Genomic DNA, 17346 nt, shown 5'->3' with positions numbered 1-17346 from the left:
TAACTTTCTGTTTGTTAAAGCCATCCACTTGTGGTATTTCTGTTATAGCAGCACTAGATAACTAAGACAGTGTATAATACACTATTTGTATAATGCTTGATACTTTTCAAATAACTTTAAAAGCTTTATTGAATTTGACCACTACAATAACCCTGTCAGGTAGATTAGACATTTCGTATTGTGGTTGATTGTTATTAATACCTTCTTACAGATGAGATAACAGATTTACATTACTTAGCAAAGGTCATATGGCTATTAAGTGGTAGAGATGAGAACAGAACTCTGGTCTTCTAACTTGTAGAACAGTGCATTCTACATTACTTTAGGGAGTCCCTGGGTGGTGCAAATGGTTAAGCACTCAACTACCAGCCAGAAAGTTGGTGGTTCATACCCACCCAGAGGTGCCTGGGAAGACAGGCCTGGTAATCTGCTTTTGAAAGGTCACAGCCTTGAAAACACTATGGAACCGTTTTACTCTGCACACATGGGGGTGCCATGAGTCGGAATCGACTCAACAGCCACAAACAACAACATTTTTGTGCTGCCATTTTAATAAAGCAGATTTCAGTGTAGTGCAATTGCGTTCAAGATAACACAACTGCCTATCTTCTCTAGTTAGACTGAAATTTCAGGTGAGATGACTGGAAAATTTTAGGAATAAGGACATTTCACTATGATAATGGATGGAACATGATGGATGAAACAAGAATTATCTTGACAAACAGCTAGAAAAACAGTCCAAATGATCACTAATAAAATGTTCAAAATGTTCATTTTGACTGTAAAGTTAAAGTTATGAGTTATGAAATGTGTTTATGGGTATGAATTGCCATGTCAGGGCCCACTGTTGACCTATACAGCATCTTTGGTGAAACAGAAAGAGACACACCTTCCTCAAGATATTTTACCACCATTTGTCAGAAAATTATAAAGTATACAAATATATCTGCAGTGTATTTGGCACCCAATTTGGCACCTGGAAATGTACAACCTGCACAACCATACTAGGAGACCCTGTGCCAAGTTCTCCTAAAAACGGTAGCTCAGGCGCCTTCTAAGCCTCAAAGCATAAAAAGTCACTTGTCAGTTCAATTATGGATTAAAGAATCAACATGTAAGGGAGAGCAAACTTTAGTAAGAAAATGAGGCTCAGAAATCAGGATGACTAGCAGCAGTTTGGAAGAATGTAGAGTTCAAAATGAATATATTAATTGGTTGCTATTGACTCACCCACAAAAGTCCTGCAAAGAAAGGTAGAATGATGACTTTTCTTCCTAAATCTTGGTACCCCACGGCAGCCCAAAGCTACAGCCAGTGAGGATGTGTTTGAGTTCCAGAGGACTAAGGTCCACAAAATATAATGCTTTCACCCATGAAACTGGTATTGAACCATGTAATTAATTTAAAGGCTGGCTCTGCCATGTTAACTGATTAATCACTGATATATCTCTTGTAATCCCTGGCTTCAGTTTCCTCATTTGTAAAAAGAGGTATTATTCTAGACAATCATGAACATCCTTTCCAATTCTAAATTTCTATGATGATATAGCCTTTTGGACTAGATAGGGAAATGTATGGTTCTAGAAGAATTCAACGAAAAATCTGGGTTGTTTTCTTACTGTCATGAAATATGTGGGCAAGTACCAGAGTGTCTAGGATTCCCAATTCCTCTTCCTTCTTGTCAGCATTTATTCTCATGTGCTCAGGTATCTTGTAGTCTGGGGCTGTCTTCAGATTAAAGTCTCCCATATGTGCCTGGGCTTCTTTGATGGCCTGAACATCTTTGGGATCTTCATAGTCATCATCAGGTTTACTCTTGTATCTATTAGAAAAATAGGCAAAACCCTCAAATGTAACAGTACACTCTCTAGTTTATCTACTTTAATATAGATATACATTCAAATTCAATAAAAAAGCAAAAGTACAATTCTGAGTCTGTGATGCCACTTTTCTCTATACATCCTAAACATTTATTAAAATTAGTGACTATTTTAAAAGCATACTAAGCAAAATAAATCAATCAATCTGATCACCAGATAGCACTGAAATAATCTGATTCATTGTTAGGCTATTGTTTAATTCCAGGCAATTCACATTGTTATTTGTTCCCTTCTTACAAATTAAACCTTGGAGATGGGGTGATTTTTTTAATCATTAAAAAGTTAATTATACTATAGCTAATAAATGAATTCAGCAAAGTTACAGAGTACAAGGTCAATACACAAATATTAGTTGGGTTTCTATACATCAGCAATAAACAATCTGAAAAGGAAATTAAGGAAACAATTCCATTTATAATAGCATCTAAAATCATAAAAAACCTAGGAATAAATTTAACCAGAGAGGTGGAAGATTTACACACTAAAAACTATAAAACATTACTGAAAGAAATGAAAGAAGACTTAGTAAATTTAAAGACATTCCATGTTCGTGGATTGTTCATTAACTTAATACTGTTAATATGTCAGTATTACCCAAAGCAATCTATAGATTCAACATAATCCTTATCAAAATCCCAACAGCCTTTTATACAGAAATGGAAAAGTCAATTATGAAGTTTATACGGAATTGCAAGGGACCCTGTATAACCAAAGCAATCTTGAAAAAGAAGAACAAAGTAGGAGTCACAGTTCCCAATTTCAAAATGTACTATAAAGCTACAGTAATCAAAACAGTCTGGTACTGGTATAAGGAGAGACATATAGACCAATGGAATAGAACTGAGAGTCAAGAAATAAACCCATATGTCTATGTTCAACTGATTTTCAACAAGGGTGCTAAGTCCTTTTAATGGGGAAAGAGTAGTTTCTTCAATAAATGGTGCTGGGACAACCAGATCTCTACATGCAAAGGAATGAAGTTGGAGCCATACCTCATTCCATATAAGAAAAATAACTAAAAATGAAACAACAACCTAAATGTAAAACTCTTAGAGTAAAACATAAGGTAATGTTTTAGACCAGATTCTTAGATATGACACCAAAAGCATAAGCAATAAAAGGCAAAACAGCTAAATTGGACTTCATCAAAATTAAAAACTCTTGTGTATTAAAGGCCTTTATCAATAAAGTGAGGAGACAACCTACAGAATGGGAGAAAATATTGGGAACCATATGTTTGATAAGGATTAAATATCCAGGATATATAAAGAACTCCTACAGCTCAACAGCAAAAAGCCAAACAACCCAATTAAAAAATAAGCAAAGGACTGGAACAGACATTTCACAAAAAAAAGATACGCAAATGGTCAATAATGACATAAAAAGATGCTCGATGTCATTAGTCATTAGGGAAATGAATATGAAAACCAGTGAAATACCACTTCACCTTCTACTAGGATGGCTACTAGCAAAGAAAAAAAAAAGAAACGAAGAAAAGAAAAATGGAAAACAACAAGTATTGATGAGGATGTGGAAAAATTGGAGCCCTCATGTATTGCTGACAGGATTGTAAAATGGTGCAGCCACTGTGGAAAATAGTTGGATAGTTCCTAAAAAAGTTAAACATAAAATTACTATATGACCCAGCAATTCTACTCCTAGCCATATACCCAAAAGACTTGAAAGCAGGGACTCAAACAGATACTCGTATACCAATGTTCACTGCAGTATTATTCACAATAGCCAAAACGTAGACGCATTCCAAGTATACACTAACCAATGAATGGATAAACAAAATGTGACATATACATACAATTGAATATTATTCACGCATAAAGAGAAATGAAGTTCTGATACATGCTATGACACAAAGGAAGCTTGAAATCATTATTCTCAGTGAAATAAGTCATACACAAAAGGACAAATATTGTATGATTGCACTTAGCTGAAATATCTAGACTGGCAAATGTATAGAGACTAAAGTTTATTAGTGGTTACCAGGGGCAGGTGGGGGCGGGGGGAATGGGGAGTTACTGTTTACGGGTTACTGATTTTCTGTTAAGGGTGATGAAAAAATTTGGAAACAGTAGTGGTGATGGTTGTACAACACGGTGAATATAATTAGCGTCACTGCTTTGTCACAAAAAAAGGTTGAAAAGTTTTGTTACATATACGCTACCATAAAAAGTTAAACTTTTTTATTACATATGCAATTGTGATAATATGTTCAAAAGAGGCATCTTTTGAAAGGTGATAGTGTGAACATATGTATTTGCCTTCCCTTCTCTCCCCAGATTCCAAAGACATGACAGTATAGAGGTATAGAAGTAATACATAATTAACAGGGCTGAGAACGGGATAGAAATCCATGAGCAAACCAATGATGTTGATACATTTCTGTAAGATGAAATCATATTAATAGATCAACCTGAGCAGAGAAAACTAGCCCAGAATACCCACAGGAGAAGGCTACAAAAAAGATTGAAAGTGGTCATCTTGGTAGCATCCCTGGGAGGCTTCCGGCAGAGTGGGCAGGTACAGATACTTGAATTGTATACTAAACTGTATTTGGTGAGGTTAACTAAAGGATTGACCCAGTTGGGCCCTCCCATCTTTCCCATCTCTGGTAGCAACCTCTACACCCAGAATAAAATTGACTAGAACCACTCTCTACAGATGTAAACTGAACTCTCTGCTTGGGAAGGACTAAGGTATCCGGGGTATGAATTAGCACCTGATTTAAAGCTCTTATTTTGTTATTAGCAGACCCCAATTTTCCTGCCTGATTCTTTAAAGGGAAGTCTGCCAGCCAACATGTACTTGTACACAGAGTTAGCCCTTTCCTTTAGGAGTAAGCCCTTTTAGAAAGCAAAATATATATAATAGCAGAGAAAACCTATAGCAACTATTGTAATAATTGGGAAATCCTTTATTTATGTATGGTGGCATAAAAATAAAGGATTAATAAGAAAGAAAGGAAGGAAGGGAGAGATGGAAGGAGGGAGGGGGGAAGGGAGTGAAGGAGGGAGGAAAGAAGGAAGTAAGAGATAAGGAGGAAGGAGGAAGGAAGGAAGAGAGAAGGAAGGGGGAAGAAGGAAGGAAGGAATACTTGCGCTTCTGGTTGTGAGAGAGAAACACAGCCCAGAATTATCCTTATGCCATAAACAAGTATAAAACTGAACAAAAATATAAGAAACTACATCCAGAAAGAACAACGGGCAGTACAAGACTGTAATTCCTGAGAAAAATGAAACAAAATTAGTAATCTTTACTGTTTCTGGGTTTTCTGCCTGTAGGAAATTACCAGACCGTGGCATAACGCAGGAATCCCAAGCATAGCGCAGTGATCTAACTGCGTTGAAGAAAGAGAGATCAGAGTTCAAGGAGGCCAGAGTGATTAGAATTTGTGGAAAAGGACATCAGAGAGGAGGGAGCTCCAGAAATCTACTTTGGGCTCTCTTGAGTATTAATCTGCACATGGGTAATGTGAAATCCCATGCCACCAAGAATGAAGAATCGGGAGGGGAGAGTGTCCTTTGGACATGGGGCCCCTGCACTGAGAAGCTCCTAGACCAGGGGAAGATTGATGACAAGGACTTTCCCTTAGAGCCAACAGAGAAAGCCTTCCCCTGGAGCTGGAACCCTGAATTCAGACTTCTAGCCTCCTAGATAGTAAGAGAATATATTTCTCTCTGTTAAAGCCATCCACTTGTGGTATTTCTGTTATAGCAGCACTAGATGACTAAGACAACAACAATAAAAAGAAGAGCTACTATCATGGATTGAATTGAGTCCCCCCAGAATATCTGTCAACTTGGCTAGGTCATGGTTCCCAGTATTGTATGCTTGTCTACCATTTTGTCATCTGATGTGATTTCACTATGTGTTGTAAATCCTATCACTCTGATGTTAATGAGATGGGTTAGCAGCAGTTATAATGATGAGATCTACAAGATTAGCTAGTATCTTAAGCCAATCTCTTTTGAGATATAAAAGAGAGAAGTGAGTAGAGAGCCATGGGAACCCCATACCACCAAGAAAGCAGAAATGGAAGCAGAGTGTGTCCTTTGGGCCCAGGGTCCCTGCACCTGAGAAGCTCCTTGACCAGGGGAAGACTGATGACAAGGACCTTCCTCCAGAGCCAGAGAGAGAAAGCCTTCCCCTGGAGCTGGCATGCTGAATTTGGACTTGTAGCCTAGCAGACTGTGAGAGAATAAATTTCTCTTTGTTAAAGCCATCCACTTGTGGTATTTCTGGTATAGCAGCACTAGATTATCAAGACAGTTACTAAACCCAAATTAACTAGAAGGAAGGAAATTATAAAAAACAGAAATTAATGACATAGTAAGCAGACAGACAAACAACATTAAAAAAATGTATAACTAAAGGCTAGTTCTTTGAAAACATCAATAACATAGATAAACCCAGACGCAAATTCACAATATCATGAATGAAATATGGGACATCATGATGGATCCCACAGAAATTAAAAGAATAATAAGGAAAAAGTATGAACAAATTTATGCTAATAAATTTGACAACCTAAATGAAATACAAAATTTCTTGAAAGACACAAATTACCAAAACTAACTTAAGAAGAAATAGAAAGTCTGATTAGGACTATAGCAAGTGAAATTTTGAATCTTTATTTTAAAACCATCCCTCAAACAATACTCCAGGCCCAGATGGCTTCACTGATAAATTCTACCAAACATTTAAGAAAGAAATAATACCAATCCTAGACAAACTTTTTGAGAAAACAGAAGAGAAAGGAATACTTCTTCATTCCTTTTATGAAATCAGTATTACCCTGATAAAAACGAGAAAAGACATTACATGAAAATAAAACTACAGATCAATATCCTTAGTTAATAAAGATACAAAAAATACTTAACAAAATACTGACAAATCAAGTCCAGCAATATTTAAAAGCATATTATGCCATAACCAGATCAGATTTACCCTAGGAATGCTAGCTTAACATTTAAAATCAATCACTGTGATTTACAATATTAAAGAATAAAAAAGAAAAGCATACGATCATCTTGATATACATAGACAAACCACTTGAAAAAAAACACTCATCCTTGATTTTAAAACAATTTTTTTTAAATCAATTTTAACAAACTAGGAATAGAAAGGAATTTCCTCAATCTGATAAAGTGCTTCTAAAGAGATTACATCATAGTTAATGGTGGGAGGCTGAATGGTTTCTCCCCAAGACTGGGACTAAAACAAGGATATCCATTCTCATCATTTGAAAAAAAAAAGTGGGAGAAATCAGTCTACCCAATTTCAAATCCAACATAGCTGCAACGCTCTTGAAAAAAATGAGGTTTGAAGGTTTTCTCTTCTAGATATTAAGGCTTCTTATGAAACTGCAGCGTGATACTGGCTCAGGAATGGAGAAATAAAATAGACCAATGGAACAGGATAGAGAGCCCAGATACAGAGTTTTCTGCACGAGTTGCTTTATGGATGAGAGCAGTATCATTGCAGGTCACTGAAGAAAGAACCGATTTCTTAATAAAAGTACAGGGAAAACTGGGTACCACATAGAATAAATAAAACTACCCAATACAGGGTTGTATCCCTTCACCATACTTATTCAGTCTGTATGTTGAGCAAACAATTCAAGAAGCTGGACTATATGAAGAAGAACGGGGCATGAGGATTGGAGGAACTCATTAACAACCTGCGATATGTGGATGACACAACCTTGCTCGCTGAAAGCAAGGAGGACTTGAAGCACTTACTGATGAAGATCAAACACTATAGCCTTCAATATGGATTACACCTCAACATAAAGAAAACAAAAATCCTCACAACTGGACCAATAAGCAACATCATGATAAACAGAGAAAAAATGGAAGTTGCCAAGGATTTCATTTTACTTGAATCCACAGTCAACACCCATGGAAGCAGCAGTCAAGAAATCAAATGATGTATTGCATTAGGCAACTGTGCTGCAAAAGACCTCTTTAAAGTGTTAAAAAGCAAAAATGTGACTTTGAGGATTCAGGTGTGCCTGACCCAAGCCATGGTAATTTCTACCGCCACATATGCATGCTAAAGCTGGACAATGAGTAAGTAAGAACTAAAAAGAATCGATGCCTTTGAATTATGGTGTTGACGAACAACATTGATTATACCATGGACTGCTAGAAGAACGAACAAATCTGTCTTGGATGAAGTACAGACAGAATGCTTCTTGGAAGTGACATCTAGTCCCTGAAGAAGGACATCATGCTTGGTAAAGTAGAGGGTCAGCAAAAAAGAGGAAGACCCTCAATGAGATGGATTGATAGAGTGGCTGCAACCATCAGCTCAAGCATAACAATGATTATGAGGATGGCGCTGGACCAGGCAGTGTTTCACTCTATTGTACATGGGGTTGCTGTGAGTCAGAACCAACTTGATGGCACCTAACAACAACAACAACCCGATACTACACATCATACCAAATAGGGAAGAAAAATAAAAATCAATTCCAGGTTAGAGGCCCCTGGGTGGTGCAAACAGTTTGCTTTCAGCCACTAATCAAAAGGTTGGTGGTTCAAATCCACCTAGCACCACCTCAGATGAAATGTCTGGCATACTCCACTGGTCTCACCCCATCTGAACCAAGGGAGAATGAAGAAAACAAAGACATAAGGGAAAGATTAGTCCAAAGGACTAATGGACCACAACTACCACCTCCTCCACCAGGCTGAGTCCAGCACAACTAGATGGTGCCTGGCTACCACCACTGACTGCTCTGACAGAGACCATAATAGAGGGTTCTGGACAGAGCTGGAGAAAAATGTAGAACAAAATTCTAACTAAAAAAAAAAAAAAGACCAGACTTACTGGTCTGACAGAGACTGGAGAAACCCCGAGAGTATGGTCCCCGGACACCCTTATAGCTCAATAATGAAGTCACTCCTGAGGTTCACCCTTCAGCCAAAGATTAGACAGGCTCATAAAACAAAACAAGACTAAATGGGCACACCAGCACAGGAGCAAGACAAGAAGGCAGGAGGTACAGGAAAGCTGGTAATGGCGAACTTAAGGTTGAGAAGGGGAGAGTGTTGACATGTCGTGGGGTTGTTAACCAATGTCACAAAACAATATGTATATTAATCGTTTAATGAGAAGCTAGTTTGTTCTGTGAACCTTCATCTAAAGTACAATTAAAAAAAAAAAAAGATTAATCCTGAAAAAAACAATAAGAAGAAATTCCTGGCAATCTACTTCCATAAGATCACGGCCATGGAAAACCTACAGAACACAGCTCTGCTCTGAAATACAAGAGGTCCCTATGAGTTGTAATCGACTTGACAGCAAAGGATTTGATTGTTTTTTATTTTTAGAGACCTAAAGGTGAAAGGCAAAAATATAAGATGTTACAAAGGACATAAAGGAGAATATCTTCATGATGTTGGGGTAGAAAAGAATTTATCTTTAAAATCAACAGTCTGATTGTATTAGCAATATGAAATTCCTTGATTTGAAACTATAAGGATCATAATTAGAATCACAGAAGTGCCACCAAGGCAACAAGACCCTGAGAGACCCAGCAGACCTGTCTTTAATCTCCATCTCTATTTCAATTTCTTTCATGTTTTAATTTAAATATTAATAATGCCAATAAATACAAAGAATTTTTTTAAGGTATTTTGAGACTCACAAATTAAAAAGATAAGAATTTAGGTAAAAAACGCACAGTTCCTCCCATTCTTTTTTCCGCTGCAGAATCTTTTGTTGGGCTCTCTCAGCTTTTAAAATAATCTTCCTCGTTTTCTCAATTTGATTTTCCACCATAATTTCACTTAGGGTTTTAGGTCGAAATTTCTTCCCTTTTTCTATAATCGATTCTTCTGGCATGCTAACAACTGGACCTGTCCAGAATATCAACATTTTTTTCAATATTTTTGAGACATAAAAATAAAAATCTCAAATCATACTTGTTTTTTACCTGGCACATTAAAAAACTCCAGAGAATGTAACAACTCTGCAAATCAAAGTATTTATTGAGCAACTATTATGAATTCAATCCCAAAGTACGTACTGTGGGATGTCAGCATAAAGGGGTCTAAGTTACAATTCCTGCTTTTAAGGACCTTGTACAAAGTTGGCAGGATAAGACATATAAATTAGAGAACAAGATAAATAAGGGTAGACAATTAACAGATATTGGTAAGCTTTGAAGGAATGTTTATGATATGGTGGTGGAAGGAAGGGAAACAAGTTGAGTCCTATTTGACACATGGAATTGGAGATGGCATGTACAAATGGAAGTGGTGTGTGGCCAATTAAAAACTGTCCAGAAACACATAATCAAATCTAAGATTTTGAAATTACTGGCTTTATCAATTAACAAGTATCTCCTGGGGAATTACTTTTTTCATGTTCAAGCTATCATGAAAAATATAAGGATATATAAAAAGTTAAATATTAATATGGGATAGTTATATTTCAAATATATGGTAGTATGGAAAAGGAAGAGTTTAATGTGGCCTGGGTGTTCAGGGAACGCTTCATAACAAAGCGGTGACTTAAGCTGGGTCCCCAAGAACTACGGGCATTCAGAGAGGAAAGGAGTGAGGTGGTCATTCCAGCAGGGGCCGGGGTGTGGAAGTCTTAGGCATAATCAGGAAGCAGAAGGAGGACAATAGCCTAAACATTCATGTTAAAGAGTATGAGGAGACAACATTGTAAATGTAGACTAGGGACAGGTGGTGGGAGACTTTAATACTATGATAATGGTTTCAAAATTTATCCTTCAGCCAGAAAGAAGTCATTGAAGGTTTCTCAATGAAGAGGATGCACTGGTGTTAATACAGTACTGTATCATAGGATTGCTATGGGTCGGAATCGACGCTCCAGCAATGGGTTTGGTTTGGTTTGATCATGGGCACTAGCCCAGATTTGGCCAGCACACTGGCTGCAGCACCTTTTATTTACTCTTGACTGAGCCCTCCAAACCATTCCCAGAATTCTTGTCCTTCTCCTACTCATTAGCAGTCACGCAGTGGCCAGCCACAGAAAGCACATCCAGGGATTAGAGGTCCCATTTTCACACCTATATTCTCAGCTTGGAGCCCTGTGGTGCAGTGGTTAAGAGCTCAGGCTGCTAACCAAAAGGTCAGCAGTTCAAATTCCCCAGCCGCTCCTTGGAAACCCTATAGGGCAGTTCTACTCTGTCCTATAGGGTTGCTATGAGTCAGAATCCACTTGGGAACAACAGGTTTATTCTCAGCTCATTCATTCTATTTAAAACATATGTTCTTGGAAAACAGTTTGAAATGTAATGTTCTAGCCCCCCACACTGGGGTGGGGCCCAGGAATTTGGGAAGAATCACTGCCTAGAAACTAACATCTGGGGAAATTACAGATTAAAGAATAGTTGGAAGTGGAAAGTAAGAAAACAGTAGCATCTGATATTCTTCCCACACTCAGTCACATGACCAGGGTGGTTTTCTTTAGCAATTGTATCAAAGAGGAAACCTAACATAGAGTATTTGCTGTGGAAACATGGCCTCTTGTTCTCAGTCATTCCACACACCCCTCATCTTTCCTGAATATTTATTCCAAAGGTGCCCATCAGGGAAGGAAGTGGTATGAGATTGAGTTCAAGCCACCAAAGAGGTCTCAAAGGTTCTTAACACAAAAAAGACAACTCAATTCTGAAATCATAATAAATATCAATAAGCCTTCTTATCATATACACTACCTGTATCTTTCTGGCTATCTTTTTTTCCAATTCCCTCTTTTTCAAGCCTCTCCAATTTGCTCAGTCTTCTGTCTGATTGACTTGTTCCTCTGAATCTAGAATACTTAGAGGGCTTCACAAGCCTATAGGAGGATATCTTGTGGCTACTTTGTATGGCATGAACCACAACAGAATCACTTTCCAATGAATCACGAAATCTGGAAAAAATAAAATATTTACAATGTTCACCATTTAAATCATCTGGATGACTATTAAGTAATAAAGACCACAATATAATATTTGTATGAAACATACGATTACAGTATGCTAGACCCAAAATTTAACCAGACATACCATTTATATGCATGGTATACTATATATATGTAGTATATGATATACCATATGCCATTACCATGCATATGGTATATCATGCATATGGCCCCACCCCAGAGTTACAGGCTAGAACATTAAATTTCAAACTATTTTCCAATTAAATACATTATTAATCAGTTTAACAACATTGTTATGTTTATACGTGGAAATATAAAAATTTTGCAGGTAGACTGAAATTTAATAGTAAATGCATTATATCAAACTCTGAGGAAATATAGTCTACCCTATCTATTACATAGGTTATTGTTATTAGGTGCCGTCAAGCTGGTTCCGACTCATAGCGACCCTATGTACAACAGAAAAAAACACTGCCCTATGCCATCACAATCATTGTTATGTTTGAGCCCATTGTTGCAGGCACTGTGTCAATCCATCCAGCTGAGGGTATTCCTCTCTTTCCCTGACCCTCTACTTTACGAAGCATGATGTCCTCTGCCAGGGACTATTCCCTCCTGATAACACGTCCAAAGTACGTGAGACAAAGTCTCGCCACCCTTGCTTCTAAGGAGCATTCTGGTTGTACTTCTTCCAAGACAGATTTGTTCATTCTTCTGGCAGTCCACGGTATAGTCAATATTCTTCGCCAACACCATAATTCAAATGCATCAATTATTATTTGGTCTTTCTTATTCATTCTCCAGCTTTCACATGCATATGAGGCAACTGAAAATACCATGGCTTGGGTCAGGCACACTGTAGTCGTGAAAGTGACATCTTTTTAAAACTATTTAACACTTTAAAGAGGTCTTTTGCAGCAAATTTGCCCAATGCAATATGTTGCTTGATTTCTTGACTGCTTCTTCCACGGGTGTTGATTGTGGATTCTATAAAATGAAATCCTTGACAACTTCAATATTTTCTCCATTTATCATGATGTTGCTTATTGGTCCAGTTGTGAGGATTTTTGATTTCTTTATATTGAGGTGTAATCCATACTGAAGGCTGTAGTCTGATCTTCATCAGTAAGTGCTTCAAGTCCACTTTCATCTAGCAAGGTTGTGTCATCTGCATATCGCAGGTGGGTAATGAGTCTTCCTCCAATCCTGATGCCCTGTTCTTCTTCGTACAGTCCAGTTTCTTGGACTATTTGCTTGGCATACAGATTGAATAACTATGGTGAAAAGATACAACCCTGACGCACACCTTTCCTGATTTTAAACTACTACTGTTCAAACGACCGCTTCTTGGTCTATGTATAGGTTCCTCATGGCCACAATTAAGTGTTCTGGAATTCTCATTCTTCACAATGTTATATAACTTGTCATCATCCACACAGTCCAATGCCCTTGCATAGTCAATAAAACACAGGTAAACATCTTTCTGGTATTCTCTCCTTTCAGCCAAGATTCATCTGATATCAGCAATTATATCCCTTGTTCCACATTCTCTTCTGAATCCAGCTTGAATTTTGGCAGTTCCCTGTCGGTGTACCGCTGCAACCGTTTTTGAATTATCTTTAGCAAAATTTTACTTGCGTGTGATATTAATGATATTGTCCAATAATTTCTGCATTCCATGGAATCACCTTTCTTTGGAATGGGTGCAAATATGAATCTCTTCTACTTAGTTGGCCATGAAGCTGTCTTCCAAATTTCTTGACATAGATGAGTGAGCACCTCCAGCACTGCATCTGTTTGTTGAAACATCTCAACGGGTATTCGGTCAATTCCTGAAGCCTTGTTTTTCGACAATGTCTTTAGTGTAGCTTGGACTTCTTCCTCCAATAACATAGATTCCTCATCATATGCTACCTCCTGAAATGGCTGAACATGGACCAAATCTTTTTGGTACACTGACTCTGTATATTCCTTCCATCTTCTTTTGATGCTTCCTGCGTCATTAAATATTTTCCCCATAGAATCCTTAAATATTGCAACTCAAGGCTTGAGTTTTTTTCTTCAGTTCTTTAGGCTTCAGAAATGCTGAGCGTGTTCTTCCCTTTTGGTTTTCTAACATCAAGTCTCTGCATATTTCATTATAATAGTTTACTTTGTCTTCTCAGGCTGGCCTTTGAAATCTTTTGTTTAGCTCTTTTACTTCATCATTTCTTCCTTTTGCTTTAGCTGCTGTACGTTCAAGAGCAAGTTTCAGAGTCTCATCTGACATCCATTTTGGTCCTTTCTTTCTTTCCTGTGTTTTTAATGACCTTTTGCTTTCTTCAGGTTTGATATCCTTGATGTCATTCCACAACTCGTCTGATCTCTGGTCATTAGTGTTCAACGTGTCAAATTTATTCTTGAGATGATCTCTAAATTCAGATGGGATATACTCAAGGTTGTACTTTGGCTCTCATGGACTTGTTTCAATTTTCTTCAGCTTCAACTTGAACTTGCATTGAGCAATTTATTGTCTGTTCTGCAGTTGGCCCCTGGCCTTGTTCTGACTGATGATATTGAGCTTCTTCATTGTCTCTTTCCACAGCTATAGTCTATTTGATTCCTGTGTACTCAATCTGGCAACGTCCACATGTATAGTCACCGTTTATGTTATTGTAATAGATATATTAATATATTGCACATATATAAAATATATATAAACAAACATACATATACGTGTATATATAGCTAACACCATCTGCCCCCTCTTATTGTCTCACAGCTTCACTCTTCTCATACTAATGTTACCGCTATCATTTCCTCCATTCAAAACTCTCCCCCTTCCAACCTTTGACCTCTTTCCCTGGCTGGCACCCTCTGGCCTTCAAGCCCTTCTCCACTCCCTTACTCAGACTTTGTTCCTATTTCTTTTACTATATTTTTTGCAGCAGTTGCTCCTGTTTCTCCTTTACCACCTCCGTCCTCTTAGCTCTTGACCCTTTCTAGGTCAAGGGGTAGAGTGTAGTATCCTTAAGGACACAAAATGGCTGTTAACAGGGGTCAGTTACAGGGCCATCAAGCAAGGGCACTTCACTATGCGTTCCTAGCACACAGAAGAAAGGCAGAATGTTGGAACTGCAAGCTGTTCAGAAAAGAACGGGTTGCTCTGGTGACAGGCAAAGGGACTTTAGAGAACAGGTGATTTAAGAACAGACCCCCATGGTAACACCAAGGGGACTTTCCAGGGGCACAGTAGATATAACTTTCATAGAGGATTAAAGTACTGCTCACCCTTACAAGATTAGCTTAAAGTAGAATAGTTGAAACTAGCACCTGGGCTCCACTGGGGCATAAAATGTAGCCCCAGAGACCACCAAGTTGAGACCCATCTTTGGACGGACAACCTCCCAGCCAACTGGTTGTGTGACCTCCAGCTGTAGGGTGCCCTGTCGTTGGTGCCATGTTGTCTTGTCTTGTGCTGCTTAATAAACTGCTCCGGCATCAACAACCGCACCTCTAGACTCATCTTTGGCGATCCCGAACCTTGGGAACTGCATTGCCCCTGGGGACTCTGCACCATTCAGACGCTCCAAAAACGACATATATAAATAAATATATCTGTGTGTATACGTATAAAAATATAAGTATATAAAATCAATGAGGTACCACTCATGGATATGTAACCAACAGAACGAAGGGCTTATTTCTAACAAAAGATGTGTGGAAGAACATTCATAGCAGCATTACTCATACCAAACAATGGAAACAATTCAAATGTTCATCAACAGTAACCCATAAAAAACCTGTTTCTGACTCATAGCCACCCCATAGGACAGAAATGAACTGCCTCACAGGGTTTCCAAGGCTGTGATCTTTACGGAAGCCAACTGCCACATCTTTCTCCCAAGGAGCAGCTGGTAGGTTCAAACCACCAACCTTTCAGTTAGCAACCGGGGCTCCTTTCACCAATGGTAGAATGGATAAGTTGTGATATAACCATTTAATGAAATATTACAAAGCAATGGAAAAGAATGAACTACGGCTACATGGAACAATATGGTTAATCTCAGACATGACAACTGAGTAAAAGAAGCCAGATGCAAAAGATTCATAAGGTGAGATTTCATTTAAATGAAGTTCACAGACAAAAACTAATCTATGGTGATGAAGATCAGAATGTTTATCTTTGGAGGGTAGGTATTTACTGAGAGGAGGCCACAAGGGAACTTTCTAGGGTGCTATAAGTGCTCTATATCTTGATTTGAGTACTGAAGATACATATATATACATCTATAAAATATTATCAATCTGTTCCATTTAGATGTATACACATTACCGTATATGAATTCTATCTCAATAGAAAGGCAAAGAAAGTAATTTCCTCTGGGAAGTCAAATTGGTGCAGGAGAGGGATAGGACAGGAAGCTGTTTTCTTTCATTACATGTCCTTCGGTTCTATTTGATTTTTTATTTTTAATATACACATAATCATATATTAACTTGATACAAAACAAACAATTTATCCAAGCCAGAAAATAAAATCTATTATATCATTTGATCTGGAAAAAAATTCAATTGTTAAACAGATTTCCTAGATTTAAATTAGGAAGGATTGAGCACAAAGCTCAGAAAGATGTCAGTAGCAGTAGCAAGAGGATTCCTGGAGATCTCAAGAGCCAGCGAGTACTTCAGAATACCTCTTATCTGACTACTTCTGACTAAGCTGTTGTAAACTACTTCATTCAGATATGTGCTATCAAACATCCTAATCTGCAGGAAATACAGATCCTACCGATTCTGTAGCTTCCTTAGGCCAAGATGACATTTCTCTTTTTCCCAGGCTAATTCCTTTTCCACTTGTTGAATTTTATAAACTGTTTTTCTGTTAATCTCAGCACGAATTTTGGAATCTATATCAAAATCCTGCAGATAAGTAGGAGATTTGCTCATCAAATGGGTACTTTATCAATGTAGACTCTGTTTCATACATAGATACAGATTTTTAAGCTTTATCCTCAATTTCATGCTGCATCATAACTCTCTCTCAAATATTATAAACTCTTCCCACTCTAGAAGAGAAATAAAGTGATTACTTCCACAAAATACAGAGAAAAGTTCTCAAAAATATTAACAATAATACAATTAAAGCTGCATATTAAAAGATTTTTCCCATGATAAAAATAATGAATGTTGACAGGATATTTGCAGAGTGTACAAACTTAAAATAAAAAATACTACCACCAGCCCAAAACAACTCCTATTACATAATCGCCTGGGCCAGAATGGAAGCTCATGGCAGGTTATCAGTTAGCTAAAGATCCCCTCATGTGACTTCACCTGGGAAAGATGGTAAAGTCTTTGGAATCTTCTCGATATCACCAGGTTCTGGTTGAATGTCCTTCACCAAAGGGCACTTTCCTCTCTAAACATACTTAGGGGCCTTCATGTTTCTTACCTTCAACCCTGAAAAAATATCAGAGCCTTCATTCACACTAACTGTAAGCCCTGACAAAATATCAGAGCCTTCATTCACACTAACTGTAAGCCCTGACAAAATATCAGA

At 37.7% G+C, this 17346-nt stretch overlaps 1 protein-coding gene across 1 annotated transcript in view; it reads right to left on the bottom strand.

The window, feature by feature from the left end:
* Window positions 1-1446: 1446 nt before the first annotated feature.
* The window catches only part of CFAP44 (cilia and flagella associated protein 44), a 97653-nt gene continuing 81753 nt past the window's right edge, over window positions 1447-17346 (bottom strand). Inside the window, exon 22 of the mRNA XM_023728875.1 lies at window positions 1447-1822. Within this exon, the coding sequence (XP_023584643.1) occupies window positions 1811-1822 (12 nt within the window). The 3' untranslated portion in view covers window positions 1447-1810. The remainder of the gene's footprint in view (window positions 1823-17346) is intronic.

The sequence above is a fragment of the Trichechus manatus genome, unplaced genomic scaffold (assembly GCF_000243295.1).
Source record: "Trichechus manatus latirostris isolate Lorelei unplaced genomic scaffold, TriManLat1.0 scaffold00026, whole genome shotgun sequence".
In the NCBI taxonomy this organism is placed as follows: domain Eukaryota; kingdom Metazoa; phylum Chordata; class Mammalia; order Sirenia; family Trichechidae; genus Trichechus; species Trichechus manatus.
This window is presented reverse-complemented; position numbering and strand designations above follow the sequence as displayed.